Source organism: Haplochromis burtoni, unplaced genomic scaffold (genome assembly GCF_018398535.1).
Source record: "Haplochromis burtoni strain Fernald_Lab_line unplaced genomic scaffold, NCSU_Asbu1 Contig_66, whole genome shotgun sequence".
Lineage (NCBI taxonomy): Eukaryota > Metazoa > Chordata > Actinopteri > Cichliformes > Cichlidae > Haplochromis > Haplochromis burtoni.
The window spans coordinates 1,996,591-2,012,164 of record NW_024582427.1 but is presented as its reverse complement, the minus strand read 5'-3'; the positions used below and the strand labels follow the sequence as shown (position 1 = coordinate 2,012,164).

Genomic DNA, 15,574 nt, shown 5'->3' with positions numbered 1-15,574 from the left:
AAAAACGAAACGAAAATAAACTCCACCTAAACTTGGTTCATATCTGACCCAGAGAGACTGCAGGTCATAACTTCTTACCTGAAGTTCAGTTCACACTTGGACCGGCGGCCGCCTCGGGTCTCTTTTCCTTCTGCGTCCCTTTTCCTTCATCCACCTGCTGGCCTCCACCACTTGCTAATGTTACTGAATCTGTGGAAGCTCCGCGATAGCCACCACACGAAGTAACGAGTAACGACCCTATCTAAATCCCAGTAACGAGTAACGCGTTCCTGATTTTGGCATAATAACTAGTTACCGTGCTCGTTACCACAATAATAACGTAGTTACTGTAACGCGTTACTTAATAACGCGTTAGTCCCAACTCTGCAGCACACACACACACACACACACACACACACACACACACACACACACACACACACACACACAAAACAAAAATATTAGTAATTAGTAATATAATATAATTTATATATATTATATTAATATAATTTGCTTTGCTGTGAAGCAAAGCAAATGATTCACATCATTTTCAAACTCCTCAAATCTTTTATTGAGTGTATATATTCACTCAGGGATTTGATTAGGTACGCCTCGTAGGTTTGACCCCTTTCACCCTCAGGGCTGCCTTAATTCTTCATGGCATATATTCGACCAGGTTCATATTGACATTATAACATCACACAGTTGCTACAGATTTGTCGGCTGCGCATCCATGATGTGACCCAAATCCCAAAGCTGCTCTTTTGGACTGAGATCTAGCTGTGGAGGCTCTTTGAGTATAGTGAACTCATTGTCGTGTTCAAGAAACCAGGTTTATGATGATTTGAGCTTTGAGAAATGGTGCATTTTCCTGCTGTAAGCAGCCACTAGACGACAGGTAAACTGTGCTCATAAAGGGATGGACATGATCAGCAAGAATACTCAGGTAGGCTGTTGCGTTTACATGATGCTTAGTTTATACTAGGGGGCCAAGAGAATATCCCCCACACCATTATACCACCAGAAGCCTAAATGTAGGATAGATCCATGCTTTTATGTTGTTTATGCCAAATTCTGACCCTAACATCCAAATGTCACGGCAGATATCGATATCATCACACCATCTTCTGTAGTCCAATTTTGGTGATGCGTGCAAATAGTAGCTTCAGTTTCCTGTTCTTAGCTGACAGGAGTAGCACTTGATGAGGCCTGTTGCTGCTGCAGCCCATCCTCTTTGAATTCGAAAGAAAAAGAAGCACACTGACCCACAGGAGGTCTTCGCGTCTCCTAATATTAGTAAACATCGGTTTTGTGTAACACTTACCATGATTGCTTAAAACCTACGGAGCCCCTCTGATGACATGGTCCAAAAAATAAATAAGTAGTCTACAATTGTTCAGGGACTCTAGGTCACTCAGACTCAGATCCCTGACAATTTTAGGCTGGGAATGAGCTACAAATGCATTTTGAAAAGCCTGGCACTGCAAGGAACCATTATTCCAGAGAGACATTTAAACAGGATATTGAGAGCCCAGTTGCTTTGCAGACGTAAGTACGACCCGGACGCTGGGATAGATTTTATTGTCAACCAACTGCAAGGGCCTGGGAAGGATCACGGTCAAGTGTTTCGTTCCCACAAAATAGCATTTCGTGGGCACGTTATACCTATTTCGTGCCCACGAAGTAGTATTTTGTGGCCACAATTTATTTATTTTTTTGGACCATGTCATCAGAGGGGCTCCGTAAAAACCAGTCATTGTAGTGTCTCACTTTAACCAAACCACACCACTGCAGCGACTGTTGGTTGGTATTTTAGCCGTCTTTTTCATCAGGGACAAAAGGTCCCTTTGTGTGCTATAAACCGTGTCCACAAGCTTTTAAACAACCTCCCTGTAAGCTTCAAACTGAAAGAGAAGCTGTTTAACCTGGTGAAATAACTATTTTTATTTAATAAATTATGTCATTTGCATCAGTTGAACTGGGGTCTCTCGTGTGAATATCAAATAATCACAACACCAAAGTTTTTTTGTGACAGGTTGCTGGCTTCCGAAGATGCATTTTAAAGTGGTTTCTTTGATAACTTCTCTGTTATGTGAAGACACAACACTGGTTATATTTTGAGTTAGGTGTTTATTAATGCTTGAAAGATTCAGGTCAGTTTTAAATGTTTTAACAGACAAACAAACTAAACATTCATCTGAAAATCATCAGGTACAAGCACTGGACTGAACTGACTCAAAAAAGCAGCAAATATAAAAAAACAACAAACTTTTAACGACCTTTTAGAAAGACAGAGGAACTATTATGCAACACCTTTTTTTAAAAATTTGAGGACAGTCTAGCTCCTTAGAAGGGTTCACTCAAGACTTTTTCACAGAGCTTCAATGATTAAAATCACAACTTAACACCCTGAAACATGGCCCTTAATTTCAGATGTACAGAAAAAGACAGAAGCACCGGCAGCGGGTACCTCTCCAAATGATTCATCACAAGGTGAGCACACATAGCTGCCACTAAAAGTTATTCCACGCAATAATTTGTATTCATAACAGTTTCAAACGAAAGCTCAGCAACACTGACGTCAAGTAACATCAACCAGATGACGTGAGCAGGGCATTTTGGGGAACCCAGAGTGTTTCCCGCTGATTAAATACCATAAAAGATGTAGTTATTTTAACGCCATATAAGTAGTAGCACTTATATGGCATTGGACGTCTTTATTTGCATACTCACCCAGTGTAACCACAAGACCAAAATACTGCCATATATAACTTTTCTGGCTGATAACATCACAGGAGCACTAACAGAAAATGGCCCACTGAGGATGCTTATAGGTTCCAGAGTCCTGTGAACGTCTAATTGGCTGCCTCACTATATTACTTCACACAGCTTTCAACCAACAGTAAATGTGGTGCCATATTACTGACTACCTGGGGCATTTGCTTTATACAGTAACAGCCAACATGTTACAGCAGCTGCTTGGAAATCTCAAGCACTCAGATATATGATTTAAATGCAACAGAGGAACAAAGAGCACGGTGAAAAAGTCTTGTGCTACCTTTCATTTCTTTATATTTTGTCAGGAAAATGGGAAATAAGTGCCACAACTGATGAAGACCATCAGAAAGCCTGGAAAACTATTGCTTAAGACCACTTTCAAAAATAAGAAATGTGGCTCCTTGGGAAAAAAAATATATAAGCGTGGCTTAAGACTTTTCCACAGTACAGTGACTGTGAAAACATTCATTTAAAGGCCTGATTTCAGCTGTGCTTAAGCAGAGCTGCCCAGGTTTTAGTTGACCTCACAGCCTAGTTTCTCAGTGGTGCTAGTTTCAGTCATTATGCAAATGTACTGTTTATAAGGTTGGGTAAACCTGCAGTCAGTTGAGACTGAAGAAGTCACGTGGCCCTGGCAGATGGGGCAGTCGCATCTGCTGCTACAGGCCGATGGCCAGTCCTGCAGGAGGTTCCTTCCTGTTAAAAGGTAGTTTTTCCTTCCCACTGTTGCCAAAGCGCTTGCTCATAGAGGGTCATATGATTGTTGGGTTTTTCTCTGTATGCATTATTGTAAGGTCTACCTTACAATGTAAAACGCCTTGAGGCGACTGTTGTTGTAATTTGGTGCTGTATAAATCAAATTGAACTGAACTGAAGTCACTGGGATGAATGATGAAACATTTCTCCCACTGAAAACGCTGCGATCAGATGAACAGAAACAACTTTTTAGGATGCCCAGTTTTTAGATTCTTCTGTTTAAATTCATGCTGTTAAGTTGCTCAATGGTCTGGACGTGTTTTCATCATTAACCACTTATGCACATGTTTTACAGATGAGGCAGATTACGAAAATCAAGATGTTGAAAGAAGCATCGGTGAGAAGATGTGACCATCCTGGACAGCTCTGCAAGTTATCTGGTGGAAAACTGAAGCTGAAAACTGCTACTTTAAAAATGTCTGTCTGACTGATGTGCAAATAACATGCACAGATGCTTTTGGACACTGAAAGTGAAAACCAAGTCTGCCACCTGGTGGTGAAATAAATCAATTTAAATATAGTGTAAACAAATTTGTGTTTTTTTTGTTTTTTTTTTATCTTTGATAAAAACCTTTTTCTTAAAAAAAAAAAAAAGGTTTCCATTTTTTAATCCAGTTTGTATATGTAAAAAAATGAGTGATGAAAATGATAAAAAAAAACATGATAAAATTAACTGAAACTGACCACACATGGGCTATTATTTGCTTTTTCTGCTCATATTCTAGAATTTTTTCAAATTTATGACACTGATCCCTGTGAAAAAAGTATAATGTATTACAGAGGAAGTAGACTTTATTAAATTATATACATGCAATAATATAGTTGTGGTCAGAAGTTTACATACTCTCATCATGGTATGAGGTCATGGTATTTTGGGGCTTTCAATGATTTCTCTGAACTGATCTTTTTCCAGGGTGGAATGATTGTACAACATCTTTAATGACTTTAGAAAACTGGGTGCACAAGTTTGAATCTATTTTGGATTTTCTCTAATCCGGCTCAAATATATACATACACTTCCACTAATCTTTGGTTAAATATCCATTGGTAAGCTTCTGGAATACATTTCCTGGATATTTGATTACTCTTCTTGGCAGTATTGGTAGAGTTCATTTAAACTGATTGGTTTCCTGGCACAGGCACGGACCTGACGTTTAAGCACAGTCCACAAATTTCCAATAGGGCTGAAGTCGGGACTTTGGGAAGGCCATCCCAGAAGCTTTGTTAGCCTGCTCTATCCTATTCTGAAATCAGTTCTCATGTGTGTTTGGGATCATTGTCCTGCTGGAACACAAGTTTGAGGTTTTTTTAAATATTTGAGTATATGTATGTATTTCAGTTTGTATGTATACTTCTGACTCTGTGTGGAATAAAGAAAATCCAAAAGATTAACATGTATGCTGTACAATCTGGAAAAAGATCAAAGACATTCCCATGACATTTATGCCCATTTATGATCATTGTGTGTAAACTTCTCACCAAAACTATATGTGCAACAAAAACACAAAGGATTGATTCCAAGTATGTCTCTCTCTGTAGTAATTAACTTATTTTATTGTTAATAAAATAAAGTTATTTGATTAACTTATTTTTGGTTTTATTTTTGTTTTGCAAGAACGCAACAGTGTTTCAGTTTTACTTTGTTTTTTAAAAAACATTTTGGTTCCATTTAATGACATTTTTCAAACCTATTTTTAGTCATTATAATAACCGTGGTGTTCAAGTACATTATGTTTACACAGTGATTCTATGCGGTAAATAATAAAGCCAGAGAGGTTTTTCTTCTTAACAAAGCCAGAGTCATGTAAATCATTTCGTCTTTAATGGATTGTTTTGACATGTTGGTGAAAGTCTTCATTAATAACTTCCGAGTCAACAGCTTCTTAGTCCTCGGTGGGTTCAGGCTCTGTGTCAGATTAGCTGATTATAAAGTCATAAATTCAGGCTCATGCATCATCTCACACAGTTATTCTTAAATTTGAAAACAAAAATAAGAAGCTTTTAAAGTGGCTCTTTGATTAAATGAAAGAAAACATGACTATGGGTCAAACACAATAGTACAGGATTGTGGCTCTCAAACCTCCAGCCCAACCACATGGGAGCATCACCTGTTCACTGTGATGCACAACCTGCAATCAAAATTACATCATAAAGAGACATTTGCTGTCGAACCTGGTACGACTTGTTTGATCCAGAATTTGAGCCCCTATTACTCTCATGATAGTTTGTATGCCGACTCAAGTCTACTATTTATGGTTAATAAGGGTAACCTTTAAAAGTCATGAGCTACTCATAATATATAAACTCCTACATCTTTGGAAGAAGTTTGTTTTTGAGGACATTTTGAGGACCCAAAAAAAAAAAAATAAATAAAATAAAATAAAATGCAGGTAGACCAGCAGGAGACCACAAAAATGTGTCTCACCATCAGGATTTGAACCCTGACACTGAAGTCAGGCATGCCACCGAGATTTGGAGACATTATGAAGGATCAACACTAAATACAGACTCTTTGCATACATTTTATCAATAGAAGTCCATGCAAGTTTGAATGCTTATATTTGAGCTTTACTAGATAATGGAAACATGGAAAACAAAACAATAATAGCTCTAACTTATTCAGTTTTAAAAGTTCACAAAATAATTATTTTAATTTTTCACCCCGTTTTTTTTAACCTATGTTCACCAAAAAGTTAAATAACTTTGTTTCCTTTCCTGGTAGTGCAGATAACCCAGAATAAGCTTTATCGCGTCATCAGTTTCACCAGTAAATGGCTGCATTTCTATGACAGTAACACCTTCAAAAGGAGGAGTCGTTCACAGCAGAGTTTTTAACACAGAGACAGTTTTATTAGCCTGAACAGATCAGCCGAGACATCTGTCTGAAGCCGCTCGAAACCAACAACCACCACAGAGGACAGACGACCAGAGCAAACATTAGTGCCGACAGACAAAATGTAACACACCAAGTTACCATTTCTCTCATACATTTTAATATATATACACTTTGCATGTATATACACTCAGGGTGGTGCAGTGACGTTCCCAGGGAGGCAAAAGTGACGCAGCAAAACATTTACACACACGAGCCACTGCGGAGGTTTACAGTGAAGCAGACGTTGCTGTTTGAACCCAGATTCAGTCATTGCAGAGGCCGTTTGTGTTTCAGCAGAAAGAAACGACTTCCACCTCGATGAGGTTGATCTTTTTTGTCCTAACCGTTAAGTAAAGGCTCCTACTTTCAGCAGAGTGGCTTTGAGAAGCATGTCGAAGTAAGGCAGGGCGCTCTACTTAGTAATGACAGCAGGTGTGAGGTGACGTTTTCCTCCTCTGAGTCACAACTTCAAAAACAAAGACTGAACATGAAACGGCTGCAGGGTAAAGATGGGATTTGTCTTATTTCACTTCTGGGGATGTTCTGGGAGTAAACAGGAGTCTGGCTGTGTAGCTAACCACCTCTCGTACACACTCGCTCTCCAGTTGATGAAGGTTTAAGCGTTACTCAGGGCGTCCACACCTGGCAGGACTTTACCTGAGGACACAAAGAGGAGATGCTCAGTCAGGCTCAACATGTTAAAAACAGTGTTTTCTATTCTGTGAGTGAACATGGGGCAGCTTCTCCCATCACACACCCTCCAGCAGCTCCAGGCTGGCTCCGCCTCCCGTGCTGACATGGCTGACTTTGTCTTCTGTGTTCCACTTGGCGCAGCAAGTAGCGGTGTCACCCCCACCTGAACAAACACACATGAATGATTTAAAGGTATAAAAACACCATTAAATTATACTTTTACTTGCTCTTTGTGCACATTCCACACATTTATGGGTTGGTTTTTTTTTTGTTTTTGTTTTTTTCGCCCAATCAAACAGCCTCGTCATTTAATCTCGCTGTAAACCCCCTCATAACATTTACGATCACTGAATGTTATTAAGAAGGTGACATGGCTGCAGTAAAACCATCATAAATGACTCATTTTTGGACTAACTGCACATGTGGTGCTACTGTTTGTACAGCAAACAAACCAGATGTAAGATCACACCTCATTATGAAAGATCTGCTTTTATCTGACAGTTTAAAAGGTGCAGAGAGGCAGGAAACAAAGCTTTTCTCCTCAGCTTTGCATACTCAAACATTTTGTTTATTACGATCTGTCAGTAGTAAAAGAACAAAATATAAAAAAATAAATATGGAACTGAACCTGAATGATTTAAAAAAATAAAATAAAATAAAAAAAAAAAGTCCGAACTGTAAAGCTGCACTATAAGTAAACGTAATGTTCTTGAATGCAGCACGAGTCCCTGTGTGTCTCCAGTAAACACTTGTGTCCCATAAACCAGACTACAAATAAATCACAGTAAAATCTCCTTGTGATGAGCGAGGGATGAAACTGAGTGAAACTAAGGAACACGCTCCCCCATTCGTCTCCTCTTTCTTACCGATGATTGTGATGCAGCCAGATTTGGTCACCTCGACCACTTTGTCCATCAGGTTCTTCGTCCCTTTGGCGAAGTTGTCCCACTCGAACACACCGACCGGACCGTTCCACACGATCTGCTTGGCCCTGCCGACCGCCTCTGCGTAGGCCTTAGAGCTCTCGGGTCCACAGTCCAGACCCTGCAGAGGAGGAAAGAATGCTTAACCTTTCTTCATAGTCCATTAAGTCGTTTTAAATTAAAATAACTTGTCCTTTCTCACCATCCAGCCGGCGGGGATGCCAGCAGCAACTGTTGCAGTACCGGTGGCGGCATGTTCGTCGAACTTGTCAGCAGTGACGAAGTCGACGGGCAGCGTGATCTTGACTTTGTTCTTCTCAGCTTTGGCCATCAGGTCTTTGACGATGCCGGCGCCCTCCTCGTCATACAGGGAGGTACCGATCTGACAGGAGCAGGAGGACGGGAGAAAAGATTTGTGACTTACACGAAACCAGCAAAGACACAATTAAAAACAAGTAAATCTGAGGAACTATATACGAAGAGTATTCAGAATGGGGACACATTGAACATCCTAAGTTTTGCATCTAAAACTTTATATTCAGCTATATATTTTAAGATTTACCGTAAACTTCCATGACCATTACTTAAAAAAAATAAATATACAGCCCTCTGAAATCTGATGTTTCTTTATGATACAGACAGGACTGCAAGAAGAAAAAACATTTACTCAAACCTGCAGACATTTATCACTGCATGATTCATATTTTGGGTTTTCTTCTATAAGAGTCTCAAAGAGGTTTTGTGTTCAAGTCCTACTTAATGTTTGGAAGTTGCACCGAAGCTACCCCACGAGATGAAAACTGTCGGGTTAAGCTGATGCTGAAACTTATTTTACTTCACACCCTTCATGTGTTGAGCAAGTTTGTGTCATTTCTAGTGGAGACGCTCAGTGCCATTTAAAGGGAAGTGACAACAGCTTTCTGATATCTTGCAGCCTCAGATGGATCAAGATCGTTTAGGAATGTACACAACACAACATTTACCGCTCAAACAGGAACAGTCTGAGGATGCCCATTTCACAGGGCAGATTTGCCCATTGTGGTGCAAAATAACCTCACCTTTTTGTAGTTTCCAAGTTTACTAAATCTAAAAAGTTATGCAATGTCACAAATGACCGGGATAAGAATTTTATAGCTGCACCTGTAACTGTTTGCATTGAGGCACAAATCACAATAAGTAACGGCCTGTCATTTTTAAGAGCTCCAGCTTCTTTCACCTCACACCCACTCTGTCTTCATACCTCTGCTCTTGCCTCATAGTTCAACTGTGAGCTTAGTGAGATTGGGAATCTTTTTGCCCAGGCAGGCAGCAACTTATCACCATTACTGGGTTTGTGGTAGCTATTCATTTCATAAACTGGGCAAATAAAACCAGGAGGAGGAAACTGAATAAAATCTGCTTGTCAAGAAGTCAAATTTAGGTCACGATCGTGACTTTCGGTCTCTGCAGTGATGCAAACAAAACTGTTTCACAAGACCATTTCGTCACTACAAAAGTCCAAGTGTGAGCTCCATTAGAAGGAGAAATTTTATTTTATTAATCTACCTGAGGCTGAACACTGAGGTTAAAACATGAATCCTCATGGAAAACTAAGAAACAAATCCACTCAAGACTCAAAAAGCATCACTGTTTTAACTTAATAGTGTGTTGTATGCGATTTGTTTTTTTTAACCGAGTCGTCTTTTTTGGGAGGTTCATCCAGCACGAGGGGAGCAAGTGTAAATGCAAACTATGTACAGCTAAACAATGAGCTGAAGCTCAAAGCTTTCTGAGGCACAGAGCAGGCGACCTCCATCAGGTGAAGGCATTTGAGCCACCATTTTTAACGGTTTGATTTTCGAATTGCTTTGGCGACGCATCCTCCTCCTCACCTCCATGTTGTTGAGGACTTTGAGGAAGGTGAAAGCCATGCCACCCCCGATGATCATCTCATCAACCTTATCCAACATGTTGTTGATCAGCTGGATCTTATCTTTCACCTTTGCTCTGAAACGGAGAAAACACGTCAGGACAGACAAACAGTGACAATCCTGAAATTCACTCATCTGTACATACAGGAGCTAAAAACTGGTTTATTTTATTAGTTAAGATGTCATAGTCAAATTTCATCCTTAGATTTTCTCTCTTTATCAAAACTGCAGAGTCTTTCGCCGCAGGGCATCTGGTGAACCCACTGCCTCCTAATGCAAAGTTCTGTGAGTCAATAATTCAATTAAGTCTTTGATTATATAAGATTAGGCATTTCAAGCAAAAATATTCACTGGCTCTCTGTGAGGGCCTCCTCTTCTTCCTTTATGCTTTAAGGGTTTCATGTAGGCTTCGTGACAGCTGCTGTAGTCTTTGGCTTTGAATGAAACTCTTCTTTGTAAAGTAGTATCTAGTTACACTGAGACAAACTTTAGTAGTTCAAAGTCTTTTAGCAGTGCATTATTTCTCCATTATTGTTAAATCTTGGCTCATGGAGCTGCTTAGATATTATATTGTATTGCACCACACAGAACAGTGCAGGAAAACCATCAATGACAAGAAATGGTTGAATAATCTGGTTTTTGTTGTTGTTTTTTTATTCCAATATTCGAACACAACCTTCTGTCATTATACCAAACCCTTATCAATAGATCTGCACTGTTATTACATTTCAACTGTAGTTATTAGAAAGAATTATGTCAGTGAAATCAGAAAGCGAAGCTGCTAATCGATTTATCTGCACCTCTGTACCATTAACCTCACCGCTGATGACTTTGAGCTGCAGAAAAGTCTGCAGTCTCCTGTTGCAGGTGTAATGTTGTAAGTCAGGGGTTTAACAACAGCAGTCGACGCAGATCATTTACACACTAATGGTCAGCATCCTCACAGAGGAGCTGATTGGCTGCAGCAGTCGACACCGACTGCCAGCAATTGTTGCACAATGTACTCTGGCATGTTGCCACATCTGGCTGGCAGCAGACCAAGCAAGTTAAGGGTTATGAAACCACGGCAGGACAGAGGTACAAAGCTACAGGAAACAGTGCCACAGTCTCACTAAAACTGTTGATCAAGTCATTATTCCTGAGAAGCAGCTCTTATTCTCACTGTATAGAAGCAATTTCTATACAATTAAATAGAAATACATTCTAATGGTTACCTTATACAAGACTTTGACACGATTAGCAACTGTTAGAAAATAAAGTTGTTTATTTTGAAAGTCCTCACTTAATGATGGAAACTGTAGTTTTACTTCTGTGCACAGAAGGTTAATGGGCAGTTTTCTTTCTGAGCATAATTTGCAGACACATGATAAAAGGTTTAAAACATACATAAAATTTTGCTTGTTGACCACCAAATATTTGTGACCATAAATCAGGGGTCAGAGTATAAATCAAAACCAACTTAAATCTTAATCCTGGATCTGCCTGCTCACTGAGCCTTGAATAAAGCAGTGCACAGTGACACCACAGACAATATAATGAGCTTTTCCTCTATTCCTGGCTGGACACCCTGTGACCCTTCCTAAAGAACTGAGCAGAAGAAAATAATGTCTAAAGTGGACACAAATCAGAACTAGTGACCATGCTCTGCGTAGTTTTTTTATATTGTCCAGCCAACATTTTCAAACTTCATCTGTTAAAAAGAGATGTTCTCACCCTCCGAGGATAGCCAGGAAGGGCCTCTGAGGTTTTTCCAGAGCCATGGCGAAGTAGTCGAGCTCCTTCTTCATGAGGAAACCAGCTGCCTTCTGAGGCAGATTCACTCCCACCATGGAGCTAACAGCGACGAGGATGAAGAAGTTACAAACTACTGAATTATACCATTTAATTAAACTAATCAAATTGAAACTTCTCAAAGACCATCTGCTTTGAGACCGCAGATTTCACCTAGTGATCATCACTGTATCCACCTGACCTGCGTGGCGCTCACCTGTGGGCTCTGTGAGCCGTCCCAAAGGCATCGTTGACGTAAACGTCTCCCAGTTTGGACAGAGACGCTCTGAAGGAGTCAATCTGCTCCTGGGTTGCCTTCGTCTGGAAAGACAAGACAAGACAAGACAAACACCATTTGTTAAGGCTGCAAAGTGCAAAAGCAAGAGTTCATCCATTTTACTTCAACAAGACTGTTGGCCTAAATTCAGGGACTCGTTTAAGTCCTGTGAACTGATGCTGCATGTGTCATCATCCTGATCTCAAAGCAGTTTTTCCTTGTTTCAGCTCCAATCCAGTTCCACTGTCCACATACAAATAAAAGCTAATCTACCTGCCACCAATGAGCAGAGGGCAACACCTACATACCCAAATATCTCCAAGCTCAACTCAGTTTTGTGTCCAGGTATAATCGGACTGCTGTCAATATGAACTCCGTTTATCCATCAGGATTCAGTCAGTACATTGTGGGTCAGGTTTCTGATGCACTTTAACAGGGAAAGGTCACAACTGTGAGACTGTAGGCAGAGAAAAGGTCAAGAGAGCTCTTTAGGGGCCGACCAAATGCCAGGGAGCCCAGGTCACTTCTTTCCAAGGGACAGGTTTCAGGCTTTAAACTTTTACCCCCCTCCAAAGAGTATGAGCTTCAGAAACCAACAGAAGTTAGCAATTTTTGTAAAATAATTGAATAGCTGGAGATTAGTTTTCCATTACTTGACCAGACTAACTACTTGCTTCAGGCCAAAAAATAAACTGGGTAAAACTAAATATGGATCTTCCCCCATAGTTCGACACAGTGATGCTTTTAATAGCCAGACCTCCAAGCTGAAATAACCCTGATGAACTTTCACAGCTACAGAAAACACTTTACAGTTTCACAGGCCGAGTCCTCCTCCTGGTGACAAACCGATCCTTGTGTAAAAAGCAGTGGAGCGCCCATTTAAGTGAGAAAGTGAGACCATTTCATGTTTTTATAATGAGCTAAAAATAAAGAGACCGTGGTGTGATACACTACAGCGGTACAGTAGAAACCAACCAGCATACCAACGAGGCTTCACAGGACAGGAAAAGCCCACCGACCTTCAAGATAAATGTCAACAGGTCAAAAGTGGTGCTCGGCCACGGCTCAGACCGATGCTCATTTCAGACAGCGTCTGTCTGTGAGTTTGAATATGCTACAATATTTATGCCTCAGCATAAAGGAGGAGATTAGGGAGTGCGACCAGGCATTCTCTAACCAGACTATTTATCCCAGAGATGGGAAATTGCTCCTACAGCAGCCTTACTAAACCACACCATAAATGGCTTATGAGTAGACGAATATGAATCTCAATAAAAACACAAATGACCAAATTTATCTTAAATAGGTAAATGAAAGCCTATTATTGTGTGTGTTGCATCATTAGGGATTTTTAGAAAAGTTTAGTCACATTTTCACAGTTCATTTATCCTACGAACATAGTGCGGTTAACAGTGTGCTACAAAACAGTCTCTGCACCAGCACTGTGATGTCAGATGGTGATGCAGCAATTTCAGGAGAAGCTGCAGCTGGAGTGACTGAGTCTTCCTCCATGTGACCGAGCACAAAGAAAATCTGCTGAACCGACAAGGTGTTGGCCATTTTTCTGCTTCACTTTGCATCTTTATAGGTCTTATTGAAAGTGTGTAAAATATAGAACACACTTTTGTTTAAACTATAAAAAGACCCCTTTGTCTGAGGCCTGGGTCATATTTTCAAATACAATTTTGCCTTCCAGTGATTATGTTGACAAAATGATTGGGCCACATTCCCTTTCGCACTGACGCTCTCATTCTCCGTGTCTTTTGTGCTCGAAAATTCAACTGCAGCATGTTCGTGGATAGAGCCTGGTCTGTCCTCCGTGTACGGCTTGGTTGCCAAATAACAACTTGCTCAGTTACATTTGTGATGCAGCAAATTGCCATGTGATGCAAATAGAGAAAAACCAAGTTGGCCAAACTACATTATTTCAATCTCTGAAAAATTCACTTCAGTGTGTTGTGAGAGGTTAATGTTCAACTTCTTTTAGATTGAGGCAAAAAGAAAAAAGTAGAGGACTGGAAGTAAAGAGACAAACTGTAGGACTACATGCAAGTTCTGAAAATAACAGGAACTTGATTGCAGCTGTAAGTTATCGTGCTCTTCTTCACACCGATGGCAGTTCAGAGACTAAATATTCAATTTTCTAATATGACTGTAGTCTTAGATGACAGACCAATATTCTGTCTTTAGGAAAACTGACACACACAAAAAAAACAAAACAAAAAAACAAAAGACAAAAACTGAAGCCCAAACCACACATAACGCTGCTGAGTCTAACCACCGTTAACACTCAAATCTCAGAAGCTCACCTTGTTCCCAGAGGGGTCCTTCCCTTTGCCCTCCTCGGCAACGTGGAAGCGGAGGTTCTCCAGCAGGATGACGGATCCAGAGGTGGGGTCAGCACAGGCAGCTTCCACCTCAGGGCCCACACAGTCCTTCAGGAAGGTGACGTCCCTACAGTCACAGAATTAGTGAGTGATTATGATTGGTTCTTAGAGCAGATCTTCTCTTCTTTAGTGTATAGATAGACAGATATATACATTTTAAACGAAACAAATCTGCCTTTGCTAGAAGCAACCAAAAACAGCGTTAATATCTTTCTTACTAATACCAGAATATTTCAACCATAACAAGGACATCGCCTCTGCCCTTGTTAACAAACACCACTTATTCAGGCCATCATCTCACCTCCCTAGGAGGGTCTTGAGCTCTGCAGCGACGGGCTCCAGGGAGTATTTCTCAGGCATGGCGTTTCCGTCAGGACGGCCCAGGTGACTCATCAGCACCACAGACTTGGCTCCATGATCCAGGCAATGCTGGATGCTGGGGACGGCTGCCTTGATCCTGAAGGCAACACACGAGTGAACAGGAGTGTTTAGAAAAAAAGAATCAAGTCACACTTACTCCAACTTAATATTAATGTTCTTGCTTTTAGGAATGTTACATTCTTCCCTTTTCTGTTAAAAGACTACAGTTACGTTTGTCAAAAATCAAGGCCAGTGAGATCTTGACATCGATGTATGGAGTTTTAACAGAATTGAAGCATGCTAGGAAACTACATATTTTTTCAGTTTTCATTTCCAAGGGAGGCTCTCAGCAAATCGAAATCTGCTACTCCTCTTCTAGAAATCCCAGCTGCTTAACACATAACAGACTGAAAAGATTCAGAATAAGATAGACGCTACCTCTGGTTGTTTGTGATCGCCTTGTCCTTCATTGGAACGTTGAAGTCGACTCTGAAAGAGAAGAAACATTTCACATCAGAAAATAAAACCAGGATGCTACAAAGTGCTACAAAATTTTAGAGAATTTGGCAAGACTTTAAGACAGGGGTGTGGAACTCTAGGCCTCAAGGGCCAGTGTTCTGCAGGTTTTAAATATCACCCTGGGTCAATACACCTGAATCAAATGATTACTTCAAGACATATTGAGTGGGTAATTTAGTCATTTCAATCAGCTGGGTTGGATCAAGGACACATCTAAAACCTGCAGGACACCGGCCCTAGAGGCCTGGCGTTCCCCCACCCCTGCTTTAAGACTATACCCTAGAGCTGGGCGATAGAACGATAACGATATGTATCGCGATATAACTTTTACTCGATAGAGAAATTAA

The 15,574-nt window shown here is 40.4% G+C and overlaps 1 protein-coding gene across 1 annotated transcript in view; it reads right to left on the bottom strand.

Annotated features, from left to right (window-relative positions):
- Window positions 1-6,341: 6,341 nt before the first annotated feature.
- Window positions 6,342-15,574, bottom strand: part of pgk1 (phosphoglycerate kinase 1) — a 13,164-nt gene continuing 3,931 nt past the window's right edge. The window contains exons 2-11 of the mRNA XM_005923147.2: window positions 15,147-15,197; window positions 14,650-14,805; window positions 14,271-14,415; window positions 11,902-12,005; window positions 11,628-11,747; window positions 9,876-9,990; window positions 8,207-8,386; window positions 7,948-8,125; window positions 7,146-7,244; window positions 6,342-7,045 (exon numbers count right to left, since the gene is read on the bottom strand). Of these exons, the coding sequence (XP_005923209.1) occupies window positions 7,005-7,045; window positions 7,146-7,244; window positions 7,948-8,125; window positions 8,207-8,386; window positions 9,876-9,990; window positions 11,628-11,747; window positions 11,902-12,005; window positions 14,271-14,415; window positions 14,650-14,805; window positions 15,147-15,197 (1,189 nt within the window). The 3' untranslated portion in view covers window positions 6,342-7,004. The remainder of the gene's footprint in view (window positions 7,046-7,145; window positions 7,245-7,947; window positions 8,126-8,206; window positions 8,387-9,875; window positions 9,991-11,627; window positions 11,748-11,901; window positions 12,006-14,270; window positions 14,416-14,649; window positions 14,806-15,146; window positions 15,198-15,574) is intronic.